This window comes from Bipolaris sorokiniana (assembly GCF_000338995.1).
Source record: "Bipolaris sorokiniana ND90Pr unplaced genomic scaffold COCSAscaffold_2, whole genome shotgun sequence".
NCBI lineage: Eukaryota > Fungi > Ascomycota > Dothideomycetes > Pleosporales > Pleosporaceae > Bipolaris > Bipolaris sorokiniana.
In genome coordinates, this window is record NW_006911896.1 from 454,122 (window position 1) to 467,330 (window position 13,209).

At 50.0% G+C, this 13,209-nt stretch overlaps 5 protein-coding genes across 5 annotated transcripts; 2 read left to right on the plus strand and 3 right to left on the minus strand.

Annotated features, from left to right (window-relative positions):
- Positions 1–429: 429 nt before the first annotated feature.
- COCSADRAFT_156497 (uncharacterized protein) lies at positions 430–2,181 on the plus strand (the record flags this gene model as incomplete). Its single annotated transcript, XM_007697559.1, has 3 exons — positions 430–458; positions 517–1,145; positions 1,211–2,181. The coding sequence occupies 3 exons, from the start codon at positions 430–432 to the stop codon at positions 2,179–2,181; spliced, it is 1,629 nt and encodes a 542-aa protein (XP_007695749.1).
- Positions 2,182–2,296: 115 nt separating this feature from the next.
- Positions 2,297–3,231, minus strand: COCSADRAFT_167299 (uncharacterized protein; the record flags this gene model as incomplete). Its single annotated transcript, XM_007697560.1, has 3 exons — positions 2,297–2,592; positions 2,654–3,100; positions 3,171–3,231. The coding sequence occupies 3 exons, from the start codon at positions 3,229–3,231 to the stop codon at positions 2,297–2,299; spliced, it is 804 nt and encodes a 267-aa protein (XP_007695750.1).
- A 775-nt stretch (positions 3,232–4,006) lies between these two features.
- On the plus strand, positions 4,007–6,128 carry COCSADRAFT_79517 (uncharacterized protein; the record flags this gene model as incomplete). The annotated part of the gene is made up of 4 exons (XM_007697561.1): positions 4,007–4,304; positions 4,358–5,224; positions 5,284–5,500; positions 5,552–6,128. The coding sequence occupies 4 exons, from the start codon at positions 4,007–4,009 to the stop codon at positions 6,126–6,128; spliced, it is 1,959 nt and encodes a 652-aa protein (XP_007695751.1).
- A 2,384-nt stretch (positions 6,129–8,512) lies between these two features.
- Positions 8,513–11,109, minus strand: COCSADRAFT_32999 (uncharacterized protein). The gene is made up of 8 exons (XM_007697241.1): positions 10,800–11,109; positions 10,707–10,746; positions 10,577–10,654; positions 10,331–10,522; positions 10,177–10,280; positions 10,103–10,121; positions 9,489–10,055; positions 8,513–9,435 (listed from the first exon to the last, which is right to left on the minus strand). The coding sequence occupies exons 1-8, from the start codon at positions 11,007–11,009 to the stop codon at positions 9,005–9,007; spliced, it is 1,641 nt and encodes a 546-aa protein (XP_007695431.1). The 5' UTR covers positions 11,010–11,109; the 3' UTR covers positions 8,513–9,004.
- A 492-nt stretch (positions 11,110–11,601) lies between these two features.
- COCSADRAFT_33001 (uncharacterized protein) lies at positions 11,602–13,096 on the minus strand. Its single transcript, XM_007697242.1, has 4 exons — positions 12,707–13,096; positions 12,163–12,653; positions 12,042–12,111; positions 11,602–11,990 (listed from the first exon to the last, which is right to left on the minus strand). Exons 1-4 carry the CDS (start codon positions 12,960–12,962, stop codon positions 11,701–11,703), a joined length of 1,107 nt encoding a protein of 368 aa, XP_007695432.1. The 5' UTR covers positions 12,963–13,096; the 3' UTR covers positions 11,602–11,700.
- Between the last annotated feature and the right edge of the window lie 113 nt (positions 13,097–13,209).

The following is a 13,209-nucleotide window of genomic DNA, read 5'->3' on the forward strand; positions in this document are numbered from 1 at the left end:
CTTTTGGTTAAGGGCATGCAGCCGTTGTAGTCTAAAGAAGCTCGGAGCAGACAGGAAAAAGGACATGTATCCAGAGTGTCGGAAATCAACTTACGTAGATTGATGAGCGGTAAGTTAGTCATCTATTTGGGATGTTGAATCATCTGTGTTACAAGCTCATACTAGATGGACTAGTGTCGGTACCCACTTTAGCGTGCGTGCGCGAGTTGGGGTCTGTTGGAGAGACTATCACATCAGCATCCTTCGAAAAAAATCATCGACCCTCCACATCTTCAAATTCAACGCGATTGGCTGCATTGTACGTAAAACATTCCTACTTATAATAGAGAGTTGGATGCTTTATACATCGAGCAACTCAACGACTTTTCAACTGCGACACCAACCTTTTGAATCGTTTTCCTTTGTACAATCATACGTCATCTGTTCAACATGTCAGTCTTCTTTGACTCACCAGTCAGGTTTGTTTCGTTCTGATTATTGAATCGTGAAATTGATGGTATGCTGACACGTGTATAGTGAAAACCTTGTGGCCGAGGGTGAGGCAGAGTCGGTATTGAGCAGCATCGGCGTCACCAATGGAATATTACCCAACGAGTCACGCGATTACCAACAACTCCTGGCTGCCGTACATGATGTAGCTCAACATGTACTGGACTTGCCAGACTATGCAGCACGTGCAGACTTCAACAAGTACCCACGAGAACAACTCCATCGGCCATCAAAAGATGAGCAAGATTATGGCAACGCCTGGGCTCACAAATTCCTCATCCGCGGCAATCCGGAAGCGACTCTACTTCGAGGCAAGACTGTCTGTCTCAAAGACAATATTGCAGTTGCTGGTGTTCCACAATTCTTTGGAACAGACGCTATTCCGCCATGGACTTCCGACTCTGATGCCACAGTAGTCCGACGAACATTAGACGCTGGTGCTGATATTGTGGGAACAACAATATGCGAGAACTTCTGCAACTCAACTTCTTCATTTACTTCGGCACAAGGACATGTAGACAACCCATATGCAGAAGGCTTCTCAGCTGGCGGAAGCACGTCAGGGGGCTGTGCTGTAGTCGGCGGTGGACTTGTCGACATTGCAATCGGTGCTGATCAAGGAGGCAGTATCCGTGTGCCATCATCGTTCTGCGGCTGTAAGTATATTACGCTTGTTATACAGCGTCCCCTGATATGGCACTTGACTAATGTATCATGATAGGTGTAGGACTAAAACCTACTCACGGGCTAGTCCCATACACAGGCGTATCGAGTGGCGACCCAGTCAGTGACCACGCTGGGCCTATTGCGAGAACTGTCAAAGATGTAGCTCTATGCTTAGAGGCCATCAGTGGAAGAGACGACTATGACGATCGCACTCTCGGTGCACCAACACATGGGTCAACACACTACGCACAACGACTTCAAAACTCTGTCGCTGGATTCAAGATAGGCATTCTCAAAGAAGGATTCGAGCATAGGATAGTCGACCAGGAAGTGCGTAACACTGTTCAGAACGCGGTTGAATCTTTCAAGCGTCTTGGTGCCACTGTCGAAGAGGTGTCGTTGCCTCTCCATCTCGAGGGGCCAGCCATCTGGACTATTCAACAACGCATTGCTGGTACTCTTGGTATGCTAGGCTATGCACACGGGCGAAGAGGTCTATTCTCAACAGCCTATGAAGCAGCACGTCAACCATGGACAGACGAATCGTTCCAGAAACTCTTTCCCTCGACCAAGAATACGATGATCAACGGCCTCTCACTCATGCACAGCTATCCCGGTCTCTACGCGAAAACGATGAACATTGCACAACAACTGCGTGACTCATACGAAGAACTCTTCCAGAAGTACGACATTATCGTCATGCCCACAACGCCTTTTGTGGCACCGCCTAATGCAGACTGGAAGCGTGGAGATCGGCCCATGGATGCGCTCAAACCAAGCATGGGTATAACGATTAACACGGCGATTTTTGATGTGACTGGTCACCCAGCCATGTCACTTCCTGTGGGGTTTGCACCTTCGAATGCAGACACACAGGTCATACTGCCAGTTGGCATGCAACTGGTAGGCGGCTTGTGGCAGGAGCAAAAGGTGCTGGACGCCGCTTTCGCTTGGGAATCAGCAAATGATTGGAAGAAAATCGGTAACAGAATGGAGCAGGAATCGAAGCTAGCAACAAAACTTTGAAGCACCATGATGCATCATGGATCAGTTGGGCGATATCCTTTCAGTTTTGCTGAGAAGCAAAAAAGCTCTGTTCTTGTTGAAACTTATTTCGACCTTGATGTCGTACGTAGCTAGACTAATTGATTGTGTAACCACCATCGACAACGAGCGCATGGCCCTGAATGAACGACGACTGGGAAGAACACAAGAAAAGAACTGCATCAGCGACTTCTTCAGGCTGGCCCATTCGTTTCATGGGCGCAATGTCAATGGCTGGCTTCAGTGCCTCGACCATGGCTGGCGAAGTGGTGGTCATGGGTGTATCGATAACGCCTGGACAGACACAGTTGACGCGTATTCCGTTATCGGAGTAGTCGATGGCATTAGCACGGGTCATGTTGATAACGGCAGATTTTGAAGCGCAATAGGCGGCTACGTGTTTCTATTAGCAATTGGTTGTCTCTAGAGTCGGCCCTATTTTGGGAGGACTGACCAGCACCAGGCCTAGCGACCACACCAAGTTGACTCGCGATGTTGACAACGGCACCTCTCTGCTTGGGATGTTCTGCGAGAGGCTCTTGCTTGAGCATGTTCCTCAATTGAGCGCGGCAGCTGAGCCATGTGCCCCTGTAGTTGACAGCATTCAAGCGGTCGAAGAAGTCGGTGGGCATGTCGACTGCTTTGACAGTGTCACCCCCTAGGATCCCAGCACAGTTGACAGCGTAGTCCAGCCTTGTGAAGTGAGCGGCCACTTTGTCCATGAAAGCATCTATGAATTTCTCGTCGGCTATGTCGCCTGCTTGATCGAGGACACTCGCAGAGGGATTGATGCGCAGTATGGCATCCTTTGTGTATCGCAGCGTGTCTGGATTGATGTCGGTAATGGCGATTCGAGAGCAGCCAGAGCGTACAAAGCCCTGAGCGACAGCGGCGCCGATCCCTACATTGATAGTATGAGATGAGTATGCAATGTCCATGTCACGTGTTTCACACAACGACCGCCAACGTACCAGTCCCTCCCGCGCCCGTAACGACGGCGACACCAGGGAGCGATCTCACAAGCGATGACATGTTGGTGCGGAGAGAATGTGCTTACACTCCAGACTGCTGTATCGTGCTACTATACATGTGCCGTTCAAGTTGATCGACACATCGTTATCTCGGCGTGACCGCCAGCGTTCCAGGGGCTTGGAGTAGACGCTGAGGTACCCCGCACGCCAGCATCGGCCAAGGCGCTAAAGAAAGGGACACTTCGGGCGGGACTTAGCATAAGACCCACGTCGCTCCAATTTCTCTCCAACACTTGCCGCCACATGCATAAACTCACCCACACTTGTAGCCATTGCTCGAGAAGCTTCAAGCGAGCAGAACACCTGACCCGCCATCTCCGAACGCGTCGGTGCCTCCAATTGAGCGCTGCTTTGTTGAAGCAAGCCTACAGTAGCTGATGGAATGACCTAGATACCAGAGAGAAGCCCTATGCCTGTCGATGCGGCGCAGCCTTCACGCGACGGGACCTGCTTACCAGGCATTGGCGCATTACGCACCATGCCAACAGCCCTGATGCTGCCACGTCAACATGCTCGACAGAGACGACGACGACGACAGCAATTCATGTAGCCGCGCCTCAGCACCAAGAACCATCCCATGTGCACACAATCGCGTCTAACGCGTCGACTGTTCCTGCTACGGCGCCTGCCAACTCCCGTCTCGTCGTCCAGCCCCACTCAAATCATGTCGATTTACATGCCTCTACCCGCGTCTATCAGAACGCCCCGTCCCAGTTGATTCCCCAGGGTAAGTCCTACTCTTGTCCAACGTCAGCATGGCTCGGTGCGCAAGTAGCATGCTGAGTAACATTTTAGACCTGCCTCCACCGCCCCCGTATCGTGATGAAGGGCTCGATGACTTTCGCGACTTTGTCAATTTCATTGATGGCGTTGGCTTGTCGGCACAGTGGACGCCTGAGTATGATTATGACTGGATGCGAATTAGCGAGCATCAGCCCGAACCAACAAGGGCTTCTCGCGAGCCTCAAACATCTCAATCACCGGGTCCTGAGGATATCGGTACCCCTTTTAGCACATGGCTGCCATCGGCGCCAGCTGACGATCAAGTACACCTGAGACCACATACAGAAGATAGTAAGTCTTCTCTTGCAGCACTAAAACACAGCCGTGTTAACCAACCATTCGAGACCCCGGCAATGAAAGGACTAGAAGCGGAACTTATACTGTCACTGATGATCATCGCAACTTTTTGGTATCACTTCTCGGAGCCTTTCCTCCTCCTATATCAAATTTTGAAATCCCATCTCGACATACTCTTACACGCTACATTACCGCCTTTTTCGGCGGCTTCCACTCGCATTTCCCCTTCATACATGGGCCAACTTACAGCCCGTCGACATCGCCCCTGGAGCTGACCCTAGCCATGTGCGCCGCTGGAGCACAGTATTGCTTTGAGCGAAAGAGTTCGGAACGTTTGTTCCAAACCGGCAAAGCCATTGTTTTTGAGCGTCTACGCCTGGAAAAGGCGCACTTCAGCCCGCAGACGATGGCTTTGGTCAGTTCTAGCAATGATATCATGTCGGACGTTCCCCCTACAAGCAGACGGACAGGTCCATGGTCACCTCTTGATATGGCAAAAACATTACTCATCTTAGTGGGATTCGCCACATGGGAAAGGACGGGACTACTGCAGCAAGCTTTTGCATTAAGGGGATTGCTAGTCCAGGCGCTTCGGGACATTGGCCTTCAGGAACGCGAAACGTGTCTCGGTGGCACTTCTTCCAGGTCGGCCATGTGGGACAATTGGGTGCAGAATGAGTCCGCCAGACGTACGAAGCTTGTAGCATTCTGCTACATCAACGTACATAGCATCGCGTACAACATCAATCCATTGCTCTGGAGTAGTGAGCTACATTTACGGCTTCCTTGCGGTACACAGGAGTGGCAGGCTAGCAGCGCTGCACAGTGGGTGGCCCTACAACGTGATACCAAGGAAGAGCAAATGCTATTCCAGCAAGCCCTGTCCATACTCCTTCAAAGCTCAACAAACGAAGGTGAGTCACTACTACGGTCAATGATCCTAGCTTTCAGTGTGATGCTAATAGTTTCCCAGAGCAAGTACATCCCATTCCTAGTCCTATTGGTAATTACATCCTTTTGCATGCACTACTACAACGGATTCATGTGGTGCGCGAGCTTTCGTTTCCTGCAAATTCTCCTGCAACCATCTCGGTGGCTGAGATGCATGTAATTGGACGCGCTCTTCGTGGATGGACTTCACTTTGGCAACAAACTCCAGAATCCATGCTCGACCCAAATAATGAAAGCGGGTGAGTAGAAAATACGTGTAAATACTTCCATCTATGTGCTGACTTGTCAAGGCCTATCCCATTTACGTCAAGCGCACTTCTTGTGGTGGCTTATGTACGCCTCTCATTGAATATTGGACCGCATCGGCATCTGGAATCCCGCGATGCAGACGTTATCGCAGCCGGCCTCATGCGCGTTCCAGATATAGAGCGCAACGACATGCTCTTGTCAGCACTATTGTATTCCACTCATGCACTCAGTATCCCGGTGAGGCTTGGAATCGATCGAGTTGCTAGAAGCCAAGCTTTCTTCTGGAGTGTTCAGCACGCCATATCAAGCTTTGAATGCGCCATCTTCCTGGGGAAATGGCTCTTCTCCATTCCCAGGCCCTTTCGTGAAGATATGTTGTCTCGATCAGAGTACCGTATCTTGCATTGGGTGCGCTGTATCACCAATGAGGCGTATACGGTGATTGACTTTGAGGATACCGAGAACAGTGATGGCCTTCTACGAACTCCTATCGACCCAGCTGTGCTTGGCCTTGCAGTTTTAAACATATGGTCTCGTTTCTTCCGTGGTAACAGCCAATGGCAGTTTGTTGTAAATTTGGGGTTAAGCTTGGAGAGGTATATCAAACTAATTACGTAGATGTCCTAGTCTCTATAAAGACCTTTGTCCGAAATACCAAGCTTCACCACATATCTGTCAGCCCGTAAATCAAGTGTAGTTGCAGTTACATCAGTGCTGACGTTATATGAGCGAGGAATCTAAGAGAGCCCTGATGTCAACTAAGACTGTACTTGAAATTCTTGTCACTTAAAAAGGGGCGTGTAGAGCAGGCTGGACTGCGCTATTCTTGAGTTCGAGTTGAGGCATTTAGCCAAGATAAGATCTACAAGTTAAGTAAGTTGTAGGCTTTGGTTGGCTGGATTTATAACAGGAGGTGGGCTAGTATCTTATCGAAATATTCACTAGCGTGATCCATGAGGAGCGAGTGCGAGCGGTGCGGTGTCTTGAAGTTCCATGCAAGATGTGAAGTCGAAGAGATGGTTTCCTCCTGTTCTGTAAACATGCACCCGTATTTATTCGATGTGAAAGGTACTGGAAGCGAGGAAATACCTGTCCAGGTTCATGTGGCAGTATACGAAGGAGCTTGTTCTTCAAGAGACAGAATAGGACGATGTTGGTGGCCTGTGCGCCGAAGCTGTTTTGTCACTTTTAACCAGCTTCGAATTCATGTGACTTGGAGCTTTATTGCCTGGCTGATGTTCATGTAGAATAGAAACCTCGGTCGCTAAGTATATCTATTTCTCGAACATCACATAGGATGGTCCGGATTCTCAGTTAGGATGTCTTACTCGGTACCACTAAAATACACCTATACACGCTTTGTCAATCATATTCTGAAGCATTCCTCACTCCTACTGTGTACACCCAACTTCTATACGCTAGAGTGGCCTCAATGTGCTGTGCTATGAAACAGAGCCATTATTCTGCGAGACGAACTCGGTGTCCATGTACGTGCAGACACTGCAGATTGTAGACCGTTGGGTCTGCAGGAATATCGGGTTACCCCAGGTAACGACAGATCAGGCAGCCAGCAAAGAACCACTCCACTATGCCGTTTCTGGTAACTAATGTCCGCTTCTCTTAGGAGCATATAGACGCAAATGCAGGGTGTTTCTACCAAAAAGTCGCATACCTACTTTTGGGCCAATTTTACACCTCACCCGCGTGGCAAGGGCCAATGGTACAGCACGTTGGAATGGGCGCGCATCTTTCGAGATGGAAGCGGATGCAGGTTGCCGAACTAGCCCTGCAAGCTCCTTCCAGAATCATGTAGGTATAGAAGGATATGCAAAGGATGCGAAAATGGAAAATTTTGAGTTTAGGCCTTTCCTACCCGCCTTTCTTCAGCCATTCTATTAGTAGCCGGCCTCGCCCCGTTGCTGCTTCTAGTGATCCATTCGTTGCAGTAATCTTCATCTTCACCTGGCCATGTACTCACGTACCATTTTATCGGGCCTACTGTTGGGGGCACTGCCTTTACCGACTTCAGCACACGATGGCATGAACACCACAATCCCCACTCCTCCGAAACCTGGTCCACCAGCAAGCGACTGCGCCGGTGTGAACGCCATCAGCCCAAAATGCAACAGCCAAGAATCTGCATATCAGAGAGACTTTTTCTATATCGGTGGTGGCTATGTCGACTCTGGCATCCCGGGCCAGCAGATGTGGAGCGACCAACTCTACGTCGAGAAGCTGACGCCTGCCACAAAGGTCAAAAAGCCTTACCCGATGGTCTTCGTCTCCGCGGGTATCAACACAGGTGCAGAGTGGTTGAATACGCCAGACAATCGCAAAGGATGGGCCTCTTACTACCTTGACCAAGGTTACCAAGTCTACATTGTTGATATCGCTGCAAACGGCCGAAGTGGCCAGCAACTTCTCTCAAAATACCCTCTACGCCTTGCTTCCACAGACGTCATCAATGAAGAGGGTTTCACAGCTGTCGGGAACTTTGCACAATACCCCCAAGCAAGCTTACATACCCAATGGCCCGGCAACGGAACTCGTGGAGACCCAGTCTTTGACGCCTTCACTGCCGCCAACGTTCCCCTCTCTTCATCCAGCGTGAACGTGGAAAACACCATGCGCATGTCTGGATGCCAGCTTCTCAGCATGATCGGCCAGTCATACACAGTCTGCCACTCTGCCGGTTGCACTTACACCGCCATCTGGTCAGACGCATGCCCCGATCTCCTCCGTGCCAACATCAACATCGAGCCTGGAAACATACCATTTACTTCATTCGTCGGAGGCTCGACTGGTGTCGGTGGCGGCCGTACCGCTTCTCGACCTTGCGGTCTCACAAACACACCGCTGCAATACGATCCTCCCGTAACAAACTGCTCGGCCATTACCACCGCTGAGATTGGACTAGACACCCCCGCCGAGCGCTCTTGTATGCTTCAAATCGGTATTATTCACAAGCTCACTCAGGTCGGCAAAGTGCCGTATATTATGATTACGGGCGAGGCCAGCCAGCATATCACGTACGACTACTGCTTTGTGGCGTACTTTGAGCAGATGGGTCTCACGAATTTCCAGTGGATCAAGCTTGCCGATTTTGGTATCAAGGGAAATGCGCACTTTTTGTTCTTGGAGAAGAATAATTTGGATATTGCTGCGGCTATCAACTTGGGTCTCGAGAAGCTGAACAAAGGGCCAGATGCTCCGGGTCATCCTGATCTCCCCGTCTCTTTGGAATGAGAGACGTAGTTGTATGATAGCTGCCAGCGCTAAATCTGTTTTCATGTATAAAGCTCAAAAGCCGAGTTGTACAAATGCAATGGCAGAGTACGGGGGCTATTATATAGTGTAGACTTTGCATAACATGTCATCATTCATTTGTCCATACGGCATTACCACTAATCGTTATTAAGCGCTGTTCCTCATGAAGGTGATTACACCAATCTTCTCTATCCGCCAGCAACCATCACCTCTTCGTTACGTTAATTTCATCTCGCTTTAAGAACACTATCCAGCACCCCAACCCTCTTGACCCAACTCCTCGCCCTCTTCCCATAAATATACATTGGAATCGTAAACAGCGTCACTGCAACCGTCGTACCTCCAATCACATAAAACGTATCTCTTACCCCCTGCGTAGCGATCCAATCGTTGGCGTAGAAAGTCAGCCCAAATGCGAAAAGATTCTTGATAAAGTTCATGATGGCGAAGGCTTCGGCAGACTCCTCGCGGTGACAGTCCGATACGTAGGTTACTACGGCGGTAGTACCGAGTTGCACGCCGAGATTAATGAGGCCCATGCAGACAATGACGGGGATGGGCCATGGGTCTGCTTTGTAGAGCGCTTCGCCCCAACCGAAGAAGCCGACGGCGGTGAAGGCGAGGTATGTTACCATGACTGGAAGTCTGAACTCGGGTTCTATCAACTGATTAGCCGCCATATAATCCTATTTGCAGTAGCAGAATACATACCGAAAATACCATTGTTATGCTTAGACATGAGTTTTGCCACGCCGTCGATGATGGGGCCCGCTATCAGGGTGGCTAGGACCGACGCCACGAATGAAGACATGTTTGTTGCGCCGACTGCACTGACTGAGAAGTTATATGGTGGTGCTGAGAAGATCTGGGATAGCGTTATGGAAATGAGGACGAGCCAGGATATACAGATTGTAAACAACAACGTTGCCCACATGACTACGGGACTGGCAATCATGACAAAAGGGCGAATCAGCGTGCGCCAGAAGGATACATCGTCCTTGTAGCCAGACCAAAACTGAAGCGTTTTCTTGTACGAATCGCGGGGTTCCAATGAGGGAGATGGGTGGCGTACGTTGTCCTCGATGCGTTCGACGGGCTGCTTTTTGTGTTTCTCCGAGATATCGAGGGCGTGGACGCTGGTGTCGATGTCTATGATGTTATCGCGGTGGTATGCTGTCTCGGGCATGAAAAAGAAGACTAGAAGGAACATGATGATGAAGGCGCCGCCCATTGCGTACATGGCGATGCGGTAAGAGCCGTATTGGATAATGGATCCGGCTGATTTGGTTAGTATTGTAATGCGTTGCTCGAGAATTTGTTTATACCTATGGGACTAGCCAAGTTCTGAGCAAAGTGTCAGTGTGTGTTCTTTTCTCGGTTTTTTTTGCAGGCAACTCACGATTCCACCCAGAACCCCGAGATTGAAAATAGCCATTCTGAACCCGCGCTCGTGTACGTGCCACAGGTCGCCAACCGAGGACGGTATGAGTGCTTCGAAAGGGGCTACTATTGTAAGCACGCGATATAGCAAGAGAAACGTCAACTCATCTTACCCATGCAAAACCCCTGAATAGCTCTCGCAGCAGTGAACGAACCGAAGCTCGAAGACCCCGCGACCCAGAAACTCGAAGCTGCCAATCCCAGTGTAGTCACAAGATAAATCGGTCTCTTTCCTATCTTGACGGCCAGAGTATTGCAGAGAAGACTGCCGGCGGCAATGGCTACGATACAGGATCCGTTTGCACCTGTTCGAGCACTAGTCAGAGCAATGCTTTTACGCTAGGTGGATATCGTATTACCAAGTGTAAATCGTTGTAACGGGACGTCAAATTGCTTCGCCAGAGGTACAAAAGCAGATGTTAATAACGGTCCGACAGCTAAAGTCCCCAGTCAGCCTCGTAGCATCGGAATCAATGGTCAATCTCTTACCCCCTACACAACCGCATCCGTATGCAATGACAACCGTAAACTATCCCTCGTTAGCTTCTCTATAACATCTTCCGTATTCATCACTCAACTCACCATCTCCTTCTGCCATCGCGGCCAATTATACGGATCATTTGGCGAATCCGAGGGCTGAGGAATAAGTACAACCGTCCCCGTCGCGTCATGTTTGAGCAGGGAAACATCAATCCCCGACGTAGTCTCAAGATCGAGCCGCCCCAGCTCGCTCAGCGGCGCCGTCCCCGGCACCTTTTCGAGTTTGTAGTCTTGCAGTATACCTAGCGGCATGGTTGCTCAATTTGTGTACGAAAAAAAGCTGCTGAGAAAAGGAAAGAAAAATGTTTGGTGGAATGCAGTAGTACGTGGATTTCGATTATAACCACGGCATTTAGCGATTGGGATATCCGGGAATATACTTACACCAGCTGAATATGTAGCTACAGAATGATGTGGGGTGGCACTCTTCACGCGGCAGTTGCCCCAAGACCAGGGGTGATAAAGAGCGTGCGGGGGTGCGGGTGCGGGGAACTAACAATTACAATTGCACTTATCGAGCGACTATGGGGTAGTACAAGCAGGTGATGCGGCAGCTATGCTAGAAAAAAGTGGGTAGTTATCGGTAAGACGTTGCCGATGGATCTACGTGCATGACGGGCTTGTATTGGTATAGTCCTATGCATGTGTCCGGCGACGGGTCCGCTTAAGTGACATGCCGCTTTACCGGGTGTATGATGCTTGGGGATACGAGGAGCGGGAGTGTCTTGAGTGGTGTGTGTGCGTGCGAATAAGCATGGAAATATATCATTCGGAAGATGCTTGCCAGGCATAAGCACAAAGGTTATTTCGAGTACAGATAGCATCACGGCACGATTTCACTTCTTTCTTGTTGACAGACAGGGTTATACTACCAAAGCCACCATACTTCGGATCGGGTAACGGACCCAGCCCCACATCCAGCCACACGAAATCCAGGCCTCGTTTACTGTTTCGAGGAGACACCATATATGCGCTCCAGCTGAAAGCAAACCGCATCCGTAACCTCATTCGTCGAGGAGCTGCCTCCGAGATCACGAGTCGTAACACCTCGCTCGGTAACCGACTCAACACTCTCCATAAGCTTCTGAGCCGCTTGCTCCTCGCCCAGCCATGCTAGCATCTCGGATGCAGTCCAGAACGTGCCTACTGGATTCGCGATACCCTTGCCTGTAATGTCGAATGCTGAGCCGTGGATTGGCTCGAACATGGATGGGTTCTGGCGTGTGGGATCAACTATTTCCCCTTAGTATCACTGTTGGGATGAACAGGATAGAAGATACTCACGATTACTGGTCGGTGCAATACCAATCGAGCCAGCCAGGGCGGCTGCAAGGTCTGAAAGGATATCCGCATGCTGTACGCGTCAGTAATCGACCTATTCTTCAAGTAACATATTTCCACTCACCAAATTCGTCGCTACTATCGTATCTAGTGACTTCGGATCAAGCACCATCCTACACGTCATAGCATCAACAAGCATCTTATCGCACTTGACGTCGGGAAACTCTTTCGCAACCTCCGCAGCAACCTCATCCCACATGACCATCCCATTGCGCTGTGCGTTACTTTTTGTAACAACAGTGATGTACTTCCTCGGTCGTTTCCGCGCCGTCTCAAACGCAAAACGTAGCAGACGCTCTACGCCATGTCGCGTAAAGATGGAGACTTCGGTGGCGATTTCCCACGGTTGACCTTTATGCGATCGGCCTCCTTGACCTGCATATTCTCCTTCAGAATTCTCGCGTACGATGACCCAGTCGAGATCGCCGTGCTCTGCTTTTCGCAGGGGAGATGAAGTGCCACGGAAGATTTTGGTGGGTCGGACGTTGGCGTATTGCTGGAAGGTTTGGCAGATGGCGAGGCGGAGGCCCCATAGAGAGATGTGATCTGGAACGTCTGTGCAGTCGATTAGCAAGTTGGGTGCTTGCACTCTTGGGTCCTCTACGTACCTGGAGCGCCAACGGCACCGAAGAGAATCGCGTTGTGCTTCTTAAGTTCTTCTAGTCCCCCATCGGGTATGTACTTTCCTGTCTTTTTGTATGTTTCTGAACTCCAATCGTAATCTTTGAATTGTAGTTGGAATGATCCATCTAGCTGTGCGAGTTTCCTCAAGACTTGTACACCGGCGTTGACGACCTCTGGACCTATGCCATCGGCGCCTATTGTGGCAATGCTGTGTGTGCGCGTAGTTGTGCTTGGAGACATGATGAAGGTTGCACGCTTTTGTTTTCTTTAGGATAGAAACTTAACAATCAAGCACCAAGCGGTTCATGCTACGACACAGATTCATCCAAGTCTTCATATAGTGTGAATTATGGACTAAGAATCACCACTCCCGGTCAGTCTCATGTGCTTGGACAGGTTTCGTCGCAATGCTTGCCACTGGTGTTCTCCAGTCCCGCAAATGCGGGGAAGTACCGGAGAAACAAAGTCCGGCACATGTGCCGAACAT